The sequence below is a fragment of the Pongo abelii genome, chromosome 1, assembly GCF_028885655.2.
Source record: "Pongo abelii isolate AG06213 chromosome 1, NHGRI_mPonAbe1-v2.0_pri, whole genome shotgun sequence".
Lineage (NCBI taxonomy): Eukaryota > Metazoa > Chordata > Mammalia > Primates > Hominidae > Pongo > Pongo abelii.
In genome coordinates this window covers 209,098,584-209,118,930 of record NC_071985.2, presented here as the reverse complement: position 1 = coordinate 209,118,930, position 20,347 = coordinate 209,098,584, and the positions used below count along the sequence as shown (strand labels likewise).

Sequence of the window (20,347 nt, the reverse complement as noted above, 5' to 3'; positions counted from 1 at the left end):
ATCAGCCCAATACTGCCCAGCAGGAGTGGTGGGACCTGTGGAGGACTGGAGAGTGCCTGTCTAGCCTAAAGGAATTCGGATTAGAAAAGTTAAGACATTGGACCAACCTCAGATTTGCTGACCTAAACTCTGTAGGTTGCTGGTGACCATTAGCTTTCACACTTAACTCAACATTTTAATTTTATTTATACAAGGTGGAACTCTCTCTAAAACGTAATCTCCTGTCCTTCATTAACACAATCTCATGAACAAAATATAAACACATTGATGGTCTAGAGGACTGCTTACTCGAGAGGTTTTCATGCTGTAACGCTGTGATGCAGGTGTGTTCTCAGGGTTGACTGGTGTGCCCCTACATTAAATGGCCCCAGGGTTTATGTGTCTACTTTTTATATTAGTTCCTCCTCTCTCGTTATTAAGCTGTTGTCTGTCCTTCTTGCTGTAGCCAGCCTGCCTGAGTATAGCAACTCAATGTCAATGTGCTCCTTCAACCCAGCTTGTTCAAATTACAAATAAAATCAAAATTAAGGAGCTCTGAGTTGGGGGCCTAAGATTTCTCCTAGGAATTAAGTGCATGAGCTTTGGTGCATGAACTTTTTAAACGTCTAATCTGGCTGCTCAGATTCCTTTTTTGCTAACTTCCTTGTTTCTCGGCTGTGTTCCGGATAGATGAGGGCGCTGGATAGCTGAATTCCAGATAGGTGAGGTGTCAACTCTGTGTGTGCAAGTATGTGTATGTAAACGTGTGTTTGTGTGTTTATAAACTATGTGTATATATCAATATCAGTATTTGTGTGTGTGTATATATATATATATATAGATGGATGTATTTTCTGGTGGAAAATAGAAGGTAACCTAAGGTAGTCTTAGATAGCAACATTCTGTTGTCTGTTTGTGGGTGTGGCTCTCAGCTTTTTCTTTGTACCTTGTGATCAGTGGGAAGTCAGCTGTTGAATCAGGGAGACCCTGCCCTTGCAGCGGCTTGTCAGGACACTTCCGATTGTAGGTGTTCTGTACTGCGAAGAGCGTGGGCTTGGAGTTCAGATGACCTGGATTCAAATCCCAGCTCTACCACCTTCCTGCTGTGTGACCTCCCAAGGCCTCTCATCCTCACTTGTAACCGGGATTCCTTCTTTCAGGCTAGTGGTCACATGTGTAAAGGTCTCTTGCACGGTGTCTGGGACATGGTAGATGCCTGGTTATATTTGGTTTCACTTCCCTTTTGCTTTAAAAACCTTTGGAAGTTTCACACACTTGTTTGACCTGGAGGCAGGTAGAACATGCAGAATAAAACTGCTGAACAGTCTCAGTCTAAACAGAGGTGCTTTTCCAGCCACTTGGTTTCCCTGGTCAGCATTAGGATCTTGCCTTTTGTCTACCTAGATTCATGTCTTCACAACAGACAACTGCTGTTCAAGAGGTATTCAAATTCCAGAAATTTACCACATCACAATTTGGAGGCCTTTGAGTAATTCAAGCACCTGAAAGACTTCTTAAAAATGAGAACGAGAAACAGCGCCTGACCTCCAGGAACTAGCCTGGCACTCTCAGCCAGGCCTTGGCCCTTTCCTGTTGAACAGAAACAATTTCACAGAACATCAGCAGCAGACAAGGCCACTCTGCAGCTGTGATGGATCAGGACACAAGCAGGTGGAATGGGAAGAAAAGGGTTTTTTTTCCTAAAATTAAAAATAAATAAATAAATAAAAGAACACAAACAGGACTACTCTGCTAGCCTGTCTAAACACAGACAAAAAATGGACATTGTCCAAATCATGAAAAACACCAAACATCCCTCTGACCTTGCTAATGTGAGAGACTGCCACTTCTTTACCAGGCACAGCTTTAGCTTCAATCTAGGCATCTTCTAGGTAAAAGCTAAGATCTCCAATTATGGAATTAGCCCTGCTTCCTGACAGCATCCAACCCAAAGCAAAGCCTCACTTCCTTGAACCCTCCCCAAAAATCACCTAGTCCAAGCCAACCCCCCCAATAACTCCTTTCTAACCCCCTCTTAGATGGTTCATGGTTCCCCGCCATGTACACCTCTCTCATTGCAATGTGTCAATAAACCCATATTTATTAGACTATAGGTGTATTCCTATTGGTCTTTGGCTGGAGGGCATTGACAAAATCCAAAAGGTAAACCAGGCCTGTTAAGCCAGCTCTCTTCCCTGAGGACAGGCACCTCCTCAGCTCTTCCACTTCCCTCTTCTGCCCTCCCCCAAAATCCAAACCACAGACTCTTAAACTGTGCCCTTCAAAGAACCATCAGTTAAGTCTTATGCAATAGGGAGCCAAAGGGCCTTTCACGGACTGGGTCTTCCCAGGCCATTTGCAGAGTGGGTAAGAGCACTGCAGATCCCACCTCGGTCTCTGGTGGCAGATCCCACCTTGGTCTCTCATTAGCTGTGTGACCTTGGGCAAGTTATTCACCTCTCTGAATCTCTTCTTATCCAGAAAATGAGGACAGTAGTTCATCTCTGTCATAGGATTGTTTAGGGATTAAGTGCAGGTATATAGGGAAGCCACACAGCATTCAGTTAAGAGTATGGACTTCCGGCCGGGCACGGTGGCTCACGCCTGTAATCTCAGCACTTTGGGAGGCTGAGGCGGGCGGATCACGAGGTCAGGAGATCGAGACCATCCTGGCTAACACGGTGAAACCCCGTCTTTACTAAAAATACAAAAAAAAATTAGCTGGGCGTGGTGGCGGGCGCCTGTAGTCTTAGCTACTCAGGAGGCTGAGGCAGGAGAATGGTGTGAACCCAGGAGGTGGAGCTTGCAGTGAGCTGAGATCACGCCACTGCACTCCAGCCTGGGTCTGGGTGACAGAGCGAGACTCCGTCTCACACACAAAAAAAAAAGAGTATGGACTTCGAGTTGAAACCCCCGAGTTTGGACCCTGGCACTGCCTCTTACTAGCTGTGTGATCCCAGACAAATTACATGCTTCATTTCTGCTGCTTCATTTTCGTTATTAGTCATCCTGAGGATCAAATGAGATAGAACTTTATAACTATTTGGAACAGTATCTGCCACCAATTAAATACTCAATACACATAAGCCATTGTCATTGCTATTGTTGTTACTGTTACTATTTAAAGTGCTTAGCCCAGTCAGGTGTTGTAGCTCACACCTGTAATCCCAGCTACTTGGGTGACTGAGGCAGGAGAATCATTTGAGCCCCAGGTATTCAAGACTAGCCTGGAAAACATAGACTCTACCTCAAAAAAGAAAGTGCTTTAGCCCAGTGCCCAGGGCATATTAAACAGTTAGATGTCAGCTGTTATTATCATCATAGTTTCATTGCATTCAATTTCTTATGACTCGGCCTGAAGGCAGAATCTGAAGTCTTAATTCCCTGGCGGGAAAAGTTGGCCTCAAAAGTAACCGGCCTGGTGAAATGGCTCACACCTGTAATCCCAACACTTTGGGAGGCGGGGCAGGTGGATCACTTCAGCCCAGAAGTTTGAGACCAGCCTGGGCAACATGGTGAAACCCCATCTCTACCAAAAAAAAAAAAAAAAAAAAAAAACACAAAAAATTAGCCGGGCATGGTGGCATGCACCTGTAGTACCAGCCACTCAGGAGGCTGATGTGGGAGGATCGCTGGAGCCCCAGAGGTTGAGGCTGCAGTGAGCCAAGATCGCTCCACTGCACTCCAGCCTGGGCGACAGAGCAAGACCCTGTCTCAATAAATAAATAAATAAACAAACAAACCGCACCCCTCCTCACCTGACTAGGGGAATTGTAGGACAAAGGTAAAGGAATTAAAGATTAAAGGCTTTGCCCTCAAATGTGAGTAGGAATCCCTTGTCAAAGTACCCAGAAGTAATAATAAGCAAATCTCACCTTCCCCTATATGTGGACCAGGGAATTTAAAGTTAAAGGCCAAGATGCTCCCTCTGGGCATCAGGATGCATCTGTCACCTTCAGGTGCCCACGACACAAAAATTACCCTCTTTCCTCGACAGCGTAACAAAGTTTCCTGGATCCTGATTTAATTCAGCAGTGAAGCATTGGCATCTACCACGTTCAAAGCACAGTGCTAGTTCCATTCCACCTGGGGCCCACACCGACATTCCCACCTCACTTTAGGCCAACTGAGGGTTCCTCCTGACAGCAGCTGGTCTGTGTGCATATTTCCTGAAGATTCATCCCTTGTTGCTTAGCAACCGTAATAGTTGCAGTGTATATTTGTGGGTGTTCTCTTTTAAATCTAAAGCATTCAGGAAATTGACAATGCACATGATTAGCTGCTGAGCACTATAATTAGTCTGTGATGGGATAGAGGGAGATGCGGCCTCCTTGGCCCTCTTACCACATAATGATTTGGGGAAAATGGATTTCATTTCAGGTATGCAGAACATGCACGATAAAGGGATGACTGTCCAGCCTGAACTCAAAGCTTCTTTTTCCTATGGGGCTCTGGAAAACAATGACAACATTTCTGAGATCTACGCTCCTGCCACACTGCCAGTCATGCAAGAAGAGCACGGCTCCAGAAGTGCCTCTGGGGTCCCCTACCGAGTCCTAGAGCACACCAAGAAGGAGTGAGACTTGCCTCCCTCTGTTTATAACTGTCCCTGCCAGGCTGACAGTGGTTCAACCCTGAATCGTAAAACTTGCCTTTCAAGTCTCATTTTGTTTTTAACTGAGAACTCTATGGATGATGATCTCAAAAAGCCTTTGTCTCTGGGAAAGGATGTGTTATCTTGGTCTTGGAAATTTCAGATGATGAGGGTGGGGGGATGGAAGCATTATTCCAGGCGGGTGGGATAGAATCCAGCCTCTGCCTGGGTTAGCCCAGGGGGATTTGGAAAGCCTTTCTACCATCCTTGAGGATGGTAACTGAGCTTCCTCTGACAGTGACCAAAGGATGCTGTATCCTTCAGAGCTAAGACAAGACAGAGAGTCTGCTGTTAATTCTCAAATCCTGCGAAAGGCCGGACACCTCTAAATCTCGTCTTCCTCCACCTCACGTGCATGCCTGATCTCACCCCGACACTCCTGATGCCGTATCTGTGATAGCACTCGCGTTGCCTTCACATGGCAGGCTGGGCCAACCCTGGGTGGGAGGTTCTGATATTTGTGTTTTCAGAAATGTACATCTGCCTTCCAGTCATCTGTGCCCTTCTAGGGAAGATGTGCTTGATATGTTCAAATTGGATCTACTCTGAAAACGAATTTGGTTTTGGTCCTGTGAGGACTACTTGTTTGTCCGCCTCCTCCACCAAAGGAATTAGGAAGTTAAGAGAAGGGGAAGAATATGGAGGATAGGAGAGGGTGATGATGCTTCAGCCCATTAAGGAAGAAAAGTTCCCCTGACTCTTACAAAAGGTGATTGCACCACTTAAAAAAGGATAGGTAGAAAATCTGGCCATTGTATGTGTTACTTTTTTCCTGCATACCAGAGACCCCTGGAAAGATGGGGATGCTCATTTCAGAGACAGCCTCTTCACCTGTCCTCCGTCTCTCCATTACAGAGCCACAAGCCAAGCTTGAGTTACTGGTTAATTTCCTTGAAGTCAATAGAGAACCTCTGGGTCCTCATCCCCACGCATATATGTCTGGGAGAAGCAAGCATTCTCAAAAACAGGGCTGTTGCTTTCTTTCTGGTCGCATATGTGACTGTCTTCCCCTAGACTGAAGGTATACTTTAAGAGGGGCAGATAAAGGTTTGCAAACTTTAATGGGCATAAGGATCCCCTAGAAGTGTATGTAAAATGCAGATTCCTGCACCCCAACTGCAGACACTGTTAAGTGGGACTGGAGTGGGGCCCACGGGCCTGCATTCTTAACTGGTACCACCAGTGATTCTGATGCAATGCTGCAATCCCGAGATTTCACATCTGGAAAGCTTAAGAATTTACAAAGATGTTCTGCTAAAACCCCCAGGGCCCCATGCAGTCTTGCTAGAAAATTTCCTCCCTAGGGTTCTTTTGGAAGGTTAAATACTCCCCATAGGATCTGTGGCATTTCTCCATCCAATGAATACTACTTAGAGCTACACTCACCACTTCCCTAGACAGCCTTTAATAGGCATGATAACAGTGTTGATAGACCAGTGTGATAGATCATTTATCTTTATGGATTGTGCTTAATACTGATTTAGTATCTTGACTTCAAAAACTGACATCTGTTGTCTGTGATAACCACTTCTGTATTGCGTCTTAACCACTTCTGTATTGTGTGGTCTTAACTGCCTAAGGCGGCAACGGGCAGTGGGCTCCTTTCCCTTAGGATGGGTATCAACTCAATTCAACAATATTTATAAGGCATTTACTGTGTGCTAAGCATTTGGAAGACCCAGGCTACAAAGATAAGACATAGTTCCCGCCCTCCAGGCCAGCAGAGGGAGGCACAAATACCCAGGAATCTCTGATGGGTGTGAAGTGCGGTGGTGAGCCACAGAAAATGACCATCATGGAGACCCTGCTAAAGGTCGGACCCTGAGCCCAAAGGGGTATTCAGAAGTGGAGATGATTTTGGCCCCACTCATAGATGGGTGGCAAATCTAAGATTTGTATAAAGCATATAAAATAGGGTGATCACCCCGAGGCAGAGGGGCCAGCATTTGCAAAGGCACAGAGATAAGGGCAAAGAAAGGAAAGCCAGGGAAGGTGGTGGGAGACAAGTCTCAAAGCTAAGTAGTGGAAGCTGGGCACAGTGGCTCATGCCTGTAATCCCAGCACTTTGGGAGGCCAAAGCTGGAGGATCACTTGAGCCCAGGAGTTTTATATCAGCCTGGGCAACATAGCAAGACCTCATCTCTGCTAAAAATTTAAAAAAAAAAATTAGTTGGGTGTGGTGGTGCATGCCTGTGATCCCAGCTACTCAGGAGGCTGAGGTGGGAGGATTGCTAGAGCCCAGAAAGCCAAGGCTACAGTGAGCCATGATCATGCTACTGCACTCCAACCTGGGTGACAATGAGACCACGTCTCAAAAAAAAAAAAAAAGATAAGCAGTGGAGGCCGAATCATGGAGGGTCTTGAATACCCGGCTAAGGAGTTTAAAGTGTATCCAAGAGGACATGGGAGCCATTGATGGTTCATGAGGAAGAGAAGGGCAGGACCAGCACCGATTGAAAAGGAGGGCTTGTTCAGTGTGGAGGAAGGATCAGAAGGGGGAATAAGTTACCTTCTCCAAGCCCACAAGAACAAAAAACAAAAAGCGGAAATTAAAATCAGGTTTCACTGCTATTTATATATTCCTCCTTTCCCAAATGATTTTTCTAAAGCTGGGAGTGGAGGCAGGAGGGAGAAAGAGAAGGTGAGCAGGGAGGCTATTTAGATGTGTCAAACCCAGGTGATCAGTAATAATTTGGGCATATATATGCTCCCAAACTTACTCTGCCTCCCTCCTTCCCTTTTTTTTTTTTTTTTTTTGGTATGGGCCTTTTAGCCTTGGGCCAGCCAGCTTTCTTGAGATGAGTGAATAAAAGTGCATTATAATTTCGGGTCTGCTGCAGCTCATGGGGACAGTGCCACCCAGGAACTGCTGCTGAGGCCTGGGAAGCTCCCTTGCCTTCAGGTTTGGGGCAGTGGTGTCATCCCACCAACCTGAGCCACGAAAGGGCTGAGCAAAAAGTTAAGTGGTGGTTTCCTGAGTGGAAGCCACACGTAGGTCACTTGAGTAGTCAGGAAGCACAGTGGGTGTGGAGCCATCATCTGTCTTGGGCTGGTTCCTCCCAGTCTTTGTCCCGTGGTATAAATGGACTGTCTGCTGATGGCCATATGCAGCACTGGCTGTTAGGATGGGGAAGGGGTACATCAGGATTCCACTCATAGCCCTGGTTCGTTATTGTTACTCATGGCTCTGACGTCCCCAAGCCCTCTTGAATGTTGCAAGCAATGTTAAATATCACACCTCGGTCTCCTGAGCAGCCCAGGTACCTAAAGCAAGGTCACCAAACTTGGGTTTAAACTTCAGTTGCCATCACAGCAGGGTTCAGGTTATGCAGTTTTTTCAGTGTGGAGTTGAACGCTGGGTAAAGAAGGGAGAGCTGACTCTCCATTGCTTTTCTAGTGGAAACCAGCCAGTTTGACGGCGCAGTGCTGATACAGGACTCCATCAGGCTAGTGTTGGGGAACCAGCCCGGCAGCCTTCCATGTGAATTCCAAAGCTGTTTCAACGCTGGCTGATAGGCAGACAAAAGGTTACTTGTGTGTTTCTCTGAGAAGCGGTGTAAATGAAGTCACCTTAGAATATATTCTGTGCAGATGCTTATATTTTGTTAACTTCACGACTTATGGCATGTCTTATTTAAAAAAAAAAAAAAAGTACTAGGTGCGAATAACATTATGAAGTGGTATTTAATTAAAAATCCATGCAGTGACAGCTGAGTTCGTGTCTTATGTTTGGCTAATACTTCCTAGAATTATCTAGAACAGTACTGTCTAGTAGAACTTTCTGTGATGATGGAAGTGTTCTATGTCTATGCTGCCCAACATGGTAGCCACTCTCCACATGTGGCTGTTGAACACTTTAAATGTGGCTAGTGCAACCAAGGAACTGAATGTTTCATTTCATCTAATTACATTTCCATATAGCTCGTATATTAACAGTACAGATCCAGAGATGCCCATAATTGCAGCTGAGGCTCACTTGAGCTTCCCCTGCAACCCTCACCACGGTTAAAAAGCACAGACTCTCGGCCGGGTGCGGTGGCTCACGCCTGTAATCCCAACACTTTGGGAGGCTGAGGCTGGCAGACCACCTGAGGTCAGGAGTTCGAGACCAGCCTGACCAACATGGAGAAACCCCATCTCTGCTAAAAATATAAAATTGGCCAGGCATGGTGGCGCATGCCTGTAATCCCAGCTACTCAGGAGGCTGAGGCAAGGAGAGTCCTTTGAACCTGGGAGGTGGAGGTGAGCCAAGATTGCACCATTGCACTCCAGCCTGGGCAACAAGAGTGAACAAGAGTGAAACTCCATCTCAAAAAAAAAAAAAAAAAAAAAAAAAAGCACAGACTCTCTGTCTACACTGCTTGGATTTGATTCCTCTCTCACTCGTTAGCTGTGTAGCATTGGGCAGGTTACTTAACCTGTCTGTGCCTCATCTGTGAAACAGGAATAACAGCATTATTAAGGATTGTTTTAGGATTGGATGGGTTAATAGATATAAAGTCTTGGAACTATATTGAGCATCCCATCAAGGCACTCTATTATATTGAAACAATGGGGTTTTTTTCTCTTTATTCTTTTTTAAATTATATAATGAACACTTTTGATCTTAAGTATTTCTAAGCACATATGTCTCTTCATTCCGAGTTTCCAATTTACAAAGGCAGGTGTAGTATGGTACCTATATATTTATTTGTACGGTCACAAAAATAAAATACAGAGTCATATATACATACTCATATATTAAGCACTTACTGTATGCCACATGATATATTAAGACCTCATATTTATATCTCATTTCTCCTTTATAACAGTTCCACAAGGTAAATTTTAATCGTATCCTTTTACAGATGAAGAAACTGAGGCTGGCTGGGCATGGTGGCTTATGCCTGTAATGCCAACACTTTGGGAGGCCAAGGTAGGAGGATCACTTGAGCTCAGCAGTTTGAGACCAGCCTGCACAACACAGCAAGACCCCATCTCTACTAAAAAAAAAAATTAAAATAAAAATTAGCAGGCATGGTGGTGTGTGCCAATAGTCCCAGCTACTCAGGAGGCTGAGGCCAGAGGATTGCTTGAGCCCAGGAGACTGAGGCTGCAGTGAGCTATGATTGCACCTCTGCACTCCAGCCTGGGCAACAGAGAAAGACCCTATCTCAAAAAGAAAAGAAATTGAGACTCAGGTGTCATAGCTGGTGAACAGCAGAGCCAGTATTTGAGCCCAGGACTGCCTGACTCCAAAACCTGAGTTCTTCCCTCACTGTGCTGCCTCTCCTGGTGTGGGCAAGCAGGATTTTAATGGGAGTAAGGTCTGCCATGGGGTAGGACATCACTTTTGGCCCAGTTTCAAAGGAAGGTGCAGACTTGAAGGACAGAAGCTCATTAGCTGAGTCTCTGGGGACCACGTTTGCAATGGTCCCACCTGCAAACCAGACGAGGGAATAAAATTCAGTCTACCGGCCAGGCGCGGTGGCTCACTCCTGTAATCCCAGCACTTTGGGAGGCCGAGGCAGGCAGATCAAAAGATCAAGAGATCAAGACCATCCTGGCCAACATGGTGAAACCCCGTCTCTACTAAGTATACAAAAATTAGCTGGGCATGGTGGTGCATGCCTGTAGTCCCAGCTACTTGGGAGGCTGAGGCAGGAGAATCGCTTGAACCCAGGAGGCAGAGGTTGCAGTGAGCCAAGACTGTGCCACTGCACTCCAGCCTGGCAACAGAGTAAGACTCTTATCTCAAAAAAAAAAAAAAAAAAAAAAAAAAATGCAGCCTTTCAGAGACCTGAAGGGAATTTTAGAATCATCCACAACTCTCAGACTTTATTTCATGAAACAGTACAATTTTAAAATGGAGATTGACAAAGAGTTACTTTTTATAGTTAATCTTGTTCTCATTAATTTTTTGCTACTTATTCAGTTGTTATTTTTATTAGTTTTTACTTTCTGGTTTCATGAAATAATAAACTATTTAGATTGAGATTGGCAAAAGGTTACGTCGTTAATCTTGTTCTCATTAATTTTTTTGTTTATTCAGTTTTTATTTTCCTTTTTGGTTTCATGAAATAAAAATTTTTAAATAGAGATTGGCAAAAGGCTACTAACTCTTTCTGTAGCTAATCTTGTTTTCTCTTTAATATGTTTCTTATTAGTTTCACTACAAAATCAGCTTTCTTTGTTCAAACAAACAATAAAAAAGGAAACAAAGTCCAAGGCTTGCTTAAGAAAAAGGTGATGTTTGGTGCAGCAGCACCGTGTTCTGTCATGACCTTATTAAATGTCAAAATGCACCAAGCAGAATATTAAAATTATAAATATAAAGCAAATGCAAGCCAAGAAACAAACATTTTCCCATTGTGATGCCATAAGGTATTCAGGTAGGAGCATAGTTCTGTGAAAGCTGTCCAGGTGTAAGGAGAGAAGATTCACATGGCAGCGAGAGCATTGCTTTCTGCCTTCTCCAGCTTGTACTGAAATGTGAGGCACTCTAGAAACTTTGATGCACTTAATTCTCAGGATTACTTTTTAAGAAGTTAAAAGACACAAAAAAACCAGAAAGCCCTATCTTTAACTCTCCTGTTTGTCTTTTAAACAACAGCATCAGGAATACAATTAATGCGGTCGTCCCTACACTCTGATCTTACAAAGCTCAGCTGTGTAGGTCTCCTGGGATGATTCAGGAAACTACATAGCAATTTCTTATATTGTCTTATAATTATGAAAATATTTTCTATCAAAATTGTCAAGTCACAAATGTCTCTTTGTATGAATGAGACTAAGCATCTTTGCATATGTTCATGTACTTTTTTTCTTTTTTTTCTGAGACGGAGTTTTGCTCTTGTTGCCCAGGCTGGCGTACAATTGTGTGATCTCGGTTCACTGCAACCTCCACCTCCTGGGTTCAGGCGATTCTCCTGCCTCAGCCTCCCAAGTAGCTGGGATTACAGGTGTGTGCCACTATACCTGGCTAATTTTTGTATTTTTAGTAGAGACAGGGTTTCACTATGTTGGTCAGGCTGGTCTCAAACTCCCGACCTCAGATGATCCACCCGCCCCGGCCTCCCAAAGTGCTGGGATTACAGGCATAAGCCACCACGCCCAGCCACTATTTGTTTTTTTTTTTTGTAAATTGTCCATATGCTTTGCTCACCGTTCTATGGTTCTTTTGGTTTCTTATTTATTTGAAAGTGCTCTTTGGTATCAATTAACCTTTCTTTGTGATAACACCTACAATTATTTCCCCCCAGTTTGTTACTTGCCTTTTGATTTGCTTGTAGTATTTATTTTTACTATGGAAGAGACTTTTTCTTCTGTGTTTTTTGTTTTACATATGGTTATTTCTATATAAATATGTTATTTACTTATATAAATATCTGTATTATATAATCGAATGTCTTTTCTTTTATAGCTTCTGGATTTTGAATCATAGTTTGAAAGGTCTAACTTACTCCAAGATTATAAAAGAATTCCCCACGTCATCTTTGAGTCTTTTTAGTTTTTTTTTTTTTTTTTTTTATGTTGGACTTACTAGACAATAGTCTGGTTGTGTGTTTACATCTGAAAGCCATTGGAGTTTATTCTGGTGCACAGTTCAAGGTATGGATCCAACTTTATTCTGCTGAGATAGCTACCAAGCTATGCCAATACCATTTATGGAATAGTCCAGCTTTGCCCTAAAGAATTGGATGCCACTTCTATAATACACTAAATATCTATAGTTTTGGGACTTGCCATTCTGTTCCAGTCGTCTGCCTATACATTCACCAGTAACACTGTTCCAATTATCGAGGCTTTCTGATATGTTTTCCAATCTGTTTGGGCAAGTCTCAGCTCCTTGCTCTTCTTCAAACTTATTTTGTCAAATCAGAACATAGAAAAGAAAAAAAAATACCCTACTATCCTGTCATTTCATTTAAAAAAGACATTAACACCAAAACAGTAAGAAGAACAAAATCTCAGATAGTAATCCTTTAAACTGAATAATTTAGCTTTATGAAAAATGTCAGACATTGTCATTATTTGCCTATTTTGCTGCAGGCCGGTAAGATGAGACCAGCATTGTAGAGCCATGCTTGGTCTTGGTACAGGTGTAAGGAGAGGGAGGGCCACAGAGAGGATGTCACTGGCTAGTCAGTTGCAGGCTCAAAACTTTAACTCAGGTCTTATGATCTCTGGTCTCGTCCTCTTAACACCTCCTACATCCTAGGTCCACTACCCTTTATTGAGCTTTCACTCTGGGCAGGCACTTTACGTACTTTATGCATTTTCTTCTCACAACGGCCCCACAAGGAAGCTGTTCAACCCCTGTTATATGACACACATGTGGAAATGGAGGTTCGGGGAAGTTGAGTAATTTGTCCAAGGCCACCTGGTGGGTAAGTGGCAGAGCCTGGATTCAAACCTACATATGACTGATTTAAAAGTCTATTTAAAAAAAAATTTCAGTCCTCTATATATCAATAGACAATTATTTTAAATTCTTTATTTTTATTTATTTTTTGCATAGAATGAAACTCCTTTGGGTTCTGAGTAGCGCGACAGCTATTAGCTTGTCAGTCTTCATAAACTCCCTGGGCCAGGCCATCTGTCCTTTCATTGATACACCTAGTGTATCATTTCTTTTTCTTTTCTTTTCTTTTCTTTTTTTTTTTTTGAGATGGAGTTTCACTCTTATTGCCCAGGCTGGAGTGCAATAAGTGGTGCGATCTCAACTCACTGCAACCTCTGCTTCCTGGGTTCAAGCGATTCTCCTGCCTCAGCCTCCCGAGTAGCTGAGATTACAGGCGCCCACCACCACGCATGGCTAATTTTTGTATTTTAGTAGAGACGGGGTTTCACCATGTCAGTCAGGCTGGTCTCGAACCCCTGACCTCAGGTGATCCACCTGCCTCTGCCTCCCAAAGTGCTGAGATTATAGGCATGAACCACTGTGCCCAGCATGTATCATTTCTTTATTTTATTTATTTATTTTGAGACAGGGTCACTCTGTCACCCACACTGAGAGCAATAGTGTGATCACAGCTCACTGCAGGCTCGACCTCCCAGGCTCAAGTGGTCCTCCCACCTCAGCCTCCTGTGTAGCTGGGATTACAGGAGGCACCACCATGCCCAGCTAATTTAAAACATTTTTTGTAGAGATGGGATTTGCCATGTTGCCCAGGTTGGACTTGAATTCCTGAACTCCAGCAATCTGCCTGCTTTGGCCTCCCAAAGTGTGGGATTACAGGCGTGAGCCACTCTGCCTAGCCCAGGTATATATCATTTCTTAGGCAGTCATGTCCATCAGGGTCACGTCAGGAGACAGAAGCCACAGCAGTTATTGGAACAGAAAATTTAACATAAATAATTGTTAACTAGGGTTGGACACAGTGGTTCACGCCTGTAATCCTAGCACTTCCTGGGAGGCTGAGGTGGGAGGATTGCTTGAGCTCAGGAGTTCAGGACCGGCCTGGGCAACGTAGTGAGACCCTGTCTCTACAATAAATACATACATAATTGTTAACTAGGTATACATTTTTTTTCACAAGGTAACTGAAAGGGTAAAAGAGGGCTAAGGTATTGTGGAGAGAACACTGTCAGAAGCCGCCAACCCTTGGGCTGGGGGAAGACAGGTAACAGGTTGGAATCATTAAAATGCAGGTGCCTGGAGGAGGGGCCCTGTGGAGCTGAAACTCAAGCACTGAGGAGGCAGCCTCACTAGCTGATGCTGTGTCTCAGCTTAGAGGAGAGGCCCTATAAAAAGGAGATCCAGGCCGGGTGCAGTGGCTCACGCCTGTAATCCCAGCACTTTGGGAGGCCGAGGTGGGCAGATCACCTGAAGTCAGGAGTTCGAGACCAGCCTGGCTAAGATGGTGAAACCCCATCTCTACTAAAAATACAAAAATCAGCTGGGTGTGTGTGGTGGTGGATGCCTGTAATCCCAGCTACTTGGGAGGCTGAGGCAGGAGAATTGCTTGAACCCGGGAGGCAGAGGTTGCAGTGAGCCGAGATTGCGCCACTGCACTCCAGCCTAGGTGACAAAGCAAGACTCTGTCTCAGGGAAAAAAAATAAAAAAAGGAGACCCAGACCCATGAGGCTCTGGATGAGCCCTGGAGACCACAGATTGAAAAAGAGACACTCCTTGACCTTAAGTGGAAAAGAAAACAATTATTTAACCATGCCAAGAATATCTGTTAGTGGTTCCTGTTCAACATGGCAACCTAGGCACACACATTCACCTCCTTTCTGCCCCAGAGTGGCTCTGAACTTAGACAGTAAGTGAGAAGAACAAGTGTGCTATGGGCAGCAATCTGGATTAAAGGGAAGACTATTTATAGGTCCCATGGACACAGAACAAAATCAGCCCCAGAGGGAACCCTAAGAATTACTCTAAACAGCGGAAGATGGCCAGACGCGGTGACTCACACCTGTAATCCCAGCACTTTGGGAGGCCAAGGCGGGTGGATCACCTGAGGTCGGGAGTTTGAGATCAGCCTCGCCAACATGGTGAAACCCCATCTCTACTAAAAATACAAAAATTAGCCAGGCATGGTGGCACATACCTGTAATCCCAGCTACTCGGGAGGCTGAGGCAGGAGAATCGCTTGAACCTGGGAGGCGGAGGTTGCAGTGAGCCAAGATCACACCATTGCACTCCAGCCTGGGTGACAGACCGAGATTCCAACTGAAAAAAAAAAAAAAAAAAAAAAAAAAAAAGAGTGGTAGATTTGGCTGTGGACGGCCCATGGTAGGGATATTGGAGCAGGGGGCAAGGAAACGAATGGACCTCCAGCTCTGTTCTGTCGGGAGACAGACCTATGGAGAGCTGGAGCCAAGTCCCATGTCCTTCAGCAGATGTCTTGTCCCAAGGCAGCCAGCAGCTCCAGGCTCATGCACCTGAGGAGGAAGCCGATGACCCGGCCCCGCTCACTTCCTCCAAGATGAAAATCTCCCCTCACATTCAGGGGACGATGGTATGCCTTCAGATAAACAAATGCACACAACTGCAAAGGAAATCTCTAGTAAGCACTGTAGTTCTTTATTTATAAATGGGATTGTCCACCAAGAATCGCAAGACATTTGAGGAAATTCAACAGCTTGAAAGAGAGAGACTAAAATGACTGAGGCCAGGCACAGTGGCTCACACCTACAATCCCAGCACTTTAAGAGGCCGAGGCGGGAGAATTGCTTGAGACCAGGAGTTTGAGATCAGCCTGGGCAACCTGGTAAAAAAAAATGCACACAATGCATGGTGCATGAGAGGCCCTGTCTCTACAAATGGTGAGACCCTGTCTCTACAAAAATACAAAAAATTAGATGGGCATGGTGGTGCACACGTGGAGTCCCAGCTACTTGGGGAGCTGAGGTGGGAGGATCACCTGAGCCCATTGAGATGGAGGCTGCAGTAAGCCATGATTGCACCACTGCACTCTAGCCTGAGCGACAGAGCAAGACCCTGTCTCAAAAAATTTTTAAAATAAAATAATTGAGTTAATATAAGAATGTCAGGATAATGCAGACAGGGCAATGGTTCATTAAATTACTTTCTCTATTTTATGTCTACATGAAGTGGTTTTTGAGACTGAGCTTCGCTCTTGTCACCCAGGCTGGAGTATAATGGTGCGATCTCAGCTCACCACAACCTCTGCCTCCCGGGTTCAAACGATTCTCCTGCCTCAGCCTCCCAAGTAGCTGGGACTACAGGCATACGCCACCACGCCCGGCTGATTTTTGTATTTTTAGTAGAGATGGGGTTTCACCATCTTGGCCAGGCTGGTCTCGAGCTCCTGACCTCAGGTGATCCGCCCACCTCGGCCTCCCAAAGTGCTGGGATTACAGGCGTGAGCCACTGCGCCCAGCCTATGTGAAGTTTTCATAGTAAAAGATGAAAAGTAAGTGTCACTGAGCACTTACTAGGAGCTAAGCACTGGATATACAGTGGAGAAGGAGAGAGAGTGCCCCTCCCCCATGCAGAGCAATCAGAAATTAAAGCAAACCACACAAAGTGTGGTGAATGTTATAACTGAGGGAGCGATGACACTTCACAGTGTCAGGACGAAGCAGGAAGCGAGAGAACCAAGAAAGGGAAATGGAAGCTGTGGGGGTGGCCCTAGCAGTGACAGAGCAGGCAGTGTATTTCGTGCCTGGAGGCTTTCCTTTCCCCAGGAAATGAATGCAAAATGAAAATGGAGGGGCCCTTAGTTCAAAAACCGAGAAAAAGTGCCACCAAGGGACTTCTAAAAGCTTTTTTCTCTCTTTAACAACAGTCTGTCTCTTGACTTCTCAAATGTGTTACTTAATGTCATTTTCAGTAAAGGCAAATTAAAATTTTAAATGATTAGCATGAATTTTTTACCCATTCATCTTTGTTTTCTGCAATACCCATTTTAAATGCAAATATAAGAGCACTTAACTCGTATCTATAATCACTGAAGTATAGTATAGAATTTGTGTTTCATAGCTCATACATACGTATTTTGTTCTTACCAGAACAGTGAGAACCCTGCATGAAACACACTCAACTGTGTTTGTGTCATTGATTGATTGCACACGTTCTACCACCTCTCTCTGCCTTCAGCTTGTTGATGAGTCAAGAAGGACTAAAAGGAAACTTCAGAAGTCCCAGCTACTCAGGAGGCCGAGGCAGGAAGATCGCTTGAGCCCAGGAATTTGACTCTACAGAAACTAAACATTATTAGCCAGGAGTGGTGGCACACGCCTGTGGGCCTGTCTGCTCAGGAAGCTGAGGTGAGAGGATGGCTCGAGCCCAGGAGTTCAAGCCTGCAGTGAGCTATGATCATACCACTGCACTCCAGCCTGGGTGACAGCAAGACCCCGATTCTTTAAAAAAAAAAAAAAGGACTGAAAGGAAAAGACACTGTGGGTTGCCCTACCTTTTCCTGTCTCTCTATGTCATCATTTTCAGTGTAAGCTGTTGGCTGGCACAGGAGGTAGCATTAGTAAGGAGGACATGATAGGGCTCCTTGTCCACAGCCTTCTTTCTGTGTTTAAAGAAAGTTTGGGTTGGAAGAGAAAGTATGGCCTCCCATTAGGCCAGCCCTTCCCCACTCCCATCCCCGCCCCCCCACAGAATCATAAACATAACACACTTACCTTGTTTTAAGACAGGGTCGGCCTGGCACAGTGGCTCACGCCTGTAATCCCAACATTTTGGAAAGCTGAGGCAGGCAGATCACCTGAGGTCAAGAGTTCAAGACCACCCTGGCCAATATGGTGAAACCTTGTCTCTACTAAAAATACAAAAAAATTAGCCAGGCATGGTGGCGCACGCCTGTAATCCCAGCTACTCGGTAGCCTGAGGCTGGAGAATCGCTTGAACCCCGGAGGCGGAGGTGGCTATGAGTCGAGATCACGCCACTGCACTCCAGCCTGGGCAACAAGGCAAGACTCTGTCTCCAAAAAAAAAAAAAAAAAACCAAAGGTCTCGCTCTCTGTCTCCCAGGCTGGAGTGCAGTGGGGCAATCTCAGCTCACTGCAACCTCCGCCTCCCCTAGTTCAAGCAATTCTCATGCCTCAGTCTCCCGAGTAGCTGGGATTACAGGCCTGCACTACCATGCCTGGCTAATTTTTTGTATTTTTTTAGTAGAGATGGGATTTTGCCATATTGGTCAGGCTGGTCTCAAACCTCTGGCCTTAAATGATCTATCCGCCTTGGCCTCCCAAAGTGCTGGGATTATAGGTGTGAGCCACTGCGCCCAGCCATCACACACTTAACCTTGTACTTGCTTTGCGCACACGTGATGGATCCAGCAGAACTCGGTGCTCAGGGGCATGGCGAATGCTGTATGTGAATGGGCAGCAAAAAACAGCAGACACATATACTGTGCCAATCTGCCCACGGCTGCATTGTCCCATCTGACTTTGCTTACAGATGGAAAAATATTCAGAGATGAGATTGTTAAGGATTTCAAGATGATAAATGCAGGGCATTTAAACCAAGTGTGAGGCCCTTTAGAGTGTGGGGCGCTGTGCCCCTGCACAGTCCACAGTGCCCAGGAAACAGGCCCTGGATATCTGTCCAGCGGGGGCCTTTCCAGGACACTCAGGCGATGCCCACTTCTTTGGACTAAAAGTAACAAACTGGTAGGTTCTTAGTGTGAAAGCTGCTCTGAATCCAGCTCAAGACATGCCTCATCTAAGAGAAAGAGCACTTTCCTAAAAGTTGTAGGCATCAGTTTCCATCGAAATAAGTTACAGTGATTCAAAGAAAGAAGGAAAATAGACTCTGCTGCTCTGTGGGCACCTGCAATACACTGCCGCCTTTTGAATAATCAAAGACTTGTAAATCAAGAAAAAGCTCAGCACCGCACGGGAAACCTTTGAAGTAAAAGAGAGATATACAGATGGCAGGGCTCTGAGTCAATTCACTTCAAGCCAAATCACCAGACACCAACAGCCTGATTGGTCGAATGTCCCACTTGGATAAATGTCTAATTTGGCCGGGCATGATGGCTCACTCCTGTAATCACAGCACTTTGGGAGGCTGAGGCAGGCGGATCACCTGAGGTCAGGAGTTCGAGATCAGCCTGGCCAACATGGCAAAGCCCGGTCTCTACTAAAAATACAAAAATTATCCAGGTGTGGTGGTGTGCACCTGTAATCCCAGCTACTAGGGAGGCTGAGGCAAAAGAATCGCTTAAACCAGGGAGGTGGAGGTTGCAGTGAGACAAGATCGCACCACTGTACTCCAGCCTGGGCAACAGAGAAAAAAAAAGTTTGTCTAATTTATATTTCAATTGGACCCTTATGTCTCAGGCCTCACCAGACCATGACTTTGGCTAATAATGCTTTTCCTTTTTATATCAGATGATTCCATCACAAGCTTCTAATAGCTGGAAATTAGCCCACCTCAGTGTGACATTTTCTCTCCCCCATCCCCATCTTCTGTTTTTTTGGAGACATTCTCAGGGAATGCTTTGAGCGTACCATGTACTCTGCAACATCTCTTGGGTTTTCTCATCTTGCTCAGCTATTGTTGCCCCTCAAGACCAGCACACGGCAGACCCCTGCTGCTCACCTCCCACTGCCAGGGGTTCCCCACCTGCTCTGCCTTCCACCGTGGGTTTTCCCCACAAGACAGGGCACACGCCCTCAGCAGCCCCTGGAAACGGCTCTGTGTGAGCCTACAGGCCATGCCTAACCTCAGAAGACTTAATGAGCAGGGTTCCCCCAACCAATCCCCCATCCATGTAAGCCTTCATGGCTCAGGGGCAGCTCTCTTTTCCTCCACCAGGAATCTCCAAGTACCAGAGAAGCTAGACCTGTTGGATTCCACTGGGCCCAAGTCTTTCCTCAAGAACTTAACTTACATCTCCTTTCTCAAAGAGCCCCACAGAGCTGGCCCTCCCAGAACTCAGGCAACTCAAGTCTTCACCCTTAACATCAAAAACGATTTCAGGCCAGGCAAGGTGGCTCATGCCTGTAATCCCAGCACTTTGAGAGGCTGAGGCAGGAGGATCACTTGAGGCCAGGAATTTGAGACCAGCCTGGCAACATAGCGAGACCCTGTTTCTATAAAAAATAAAAAGCTAGCCAGGTGTGGTGGCTCACACCTATAGTCCCAGCTACCTGAGAGGCTGAGGTGGGAGGACAGCTAGAGCCCAGGACTTGGAGGTTAAAGTGAGCTATGATTGTGCCACTACACTCCAGCCTGGGCAACAGAGAGACTCTGTCAAACAAAAAGAAAGGAAAGGAAAACATTTCAAATGGTAGATTTTTTT

At 45.3% G+C, this 20,347-nt stretch overlaps 1 protein-coding gene across 1 annotated transcript in view; it reads left to right on the top strand.

The window, feature by feature from the left end:
- The window catches only part of NIPAL3 (NIPA like domain containing 3), a 56,258-nt gene extending 49,089 nt beyond the window's left edge, over nucleotides 1–7,169 (top strand). Inside the window, 1 exon segment of the mRNA NM_001131681.1 lies at nucleotides 4,360–7,169. Coding sequence (NP_001125153.1) covers nucleotides 4,360–4,559 — 200 coding nt within the window. The 3' untranslated portion in view covers nucleotides 4,560–7,169.
- The last annotated feature ends 13,178 nt before the right edge of the window (nucleotides 7,170–20,347 follow it).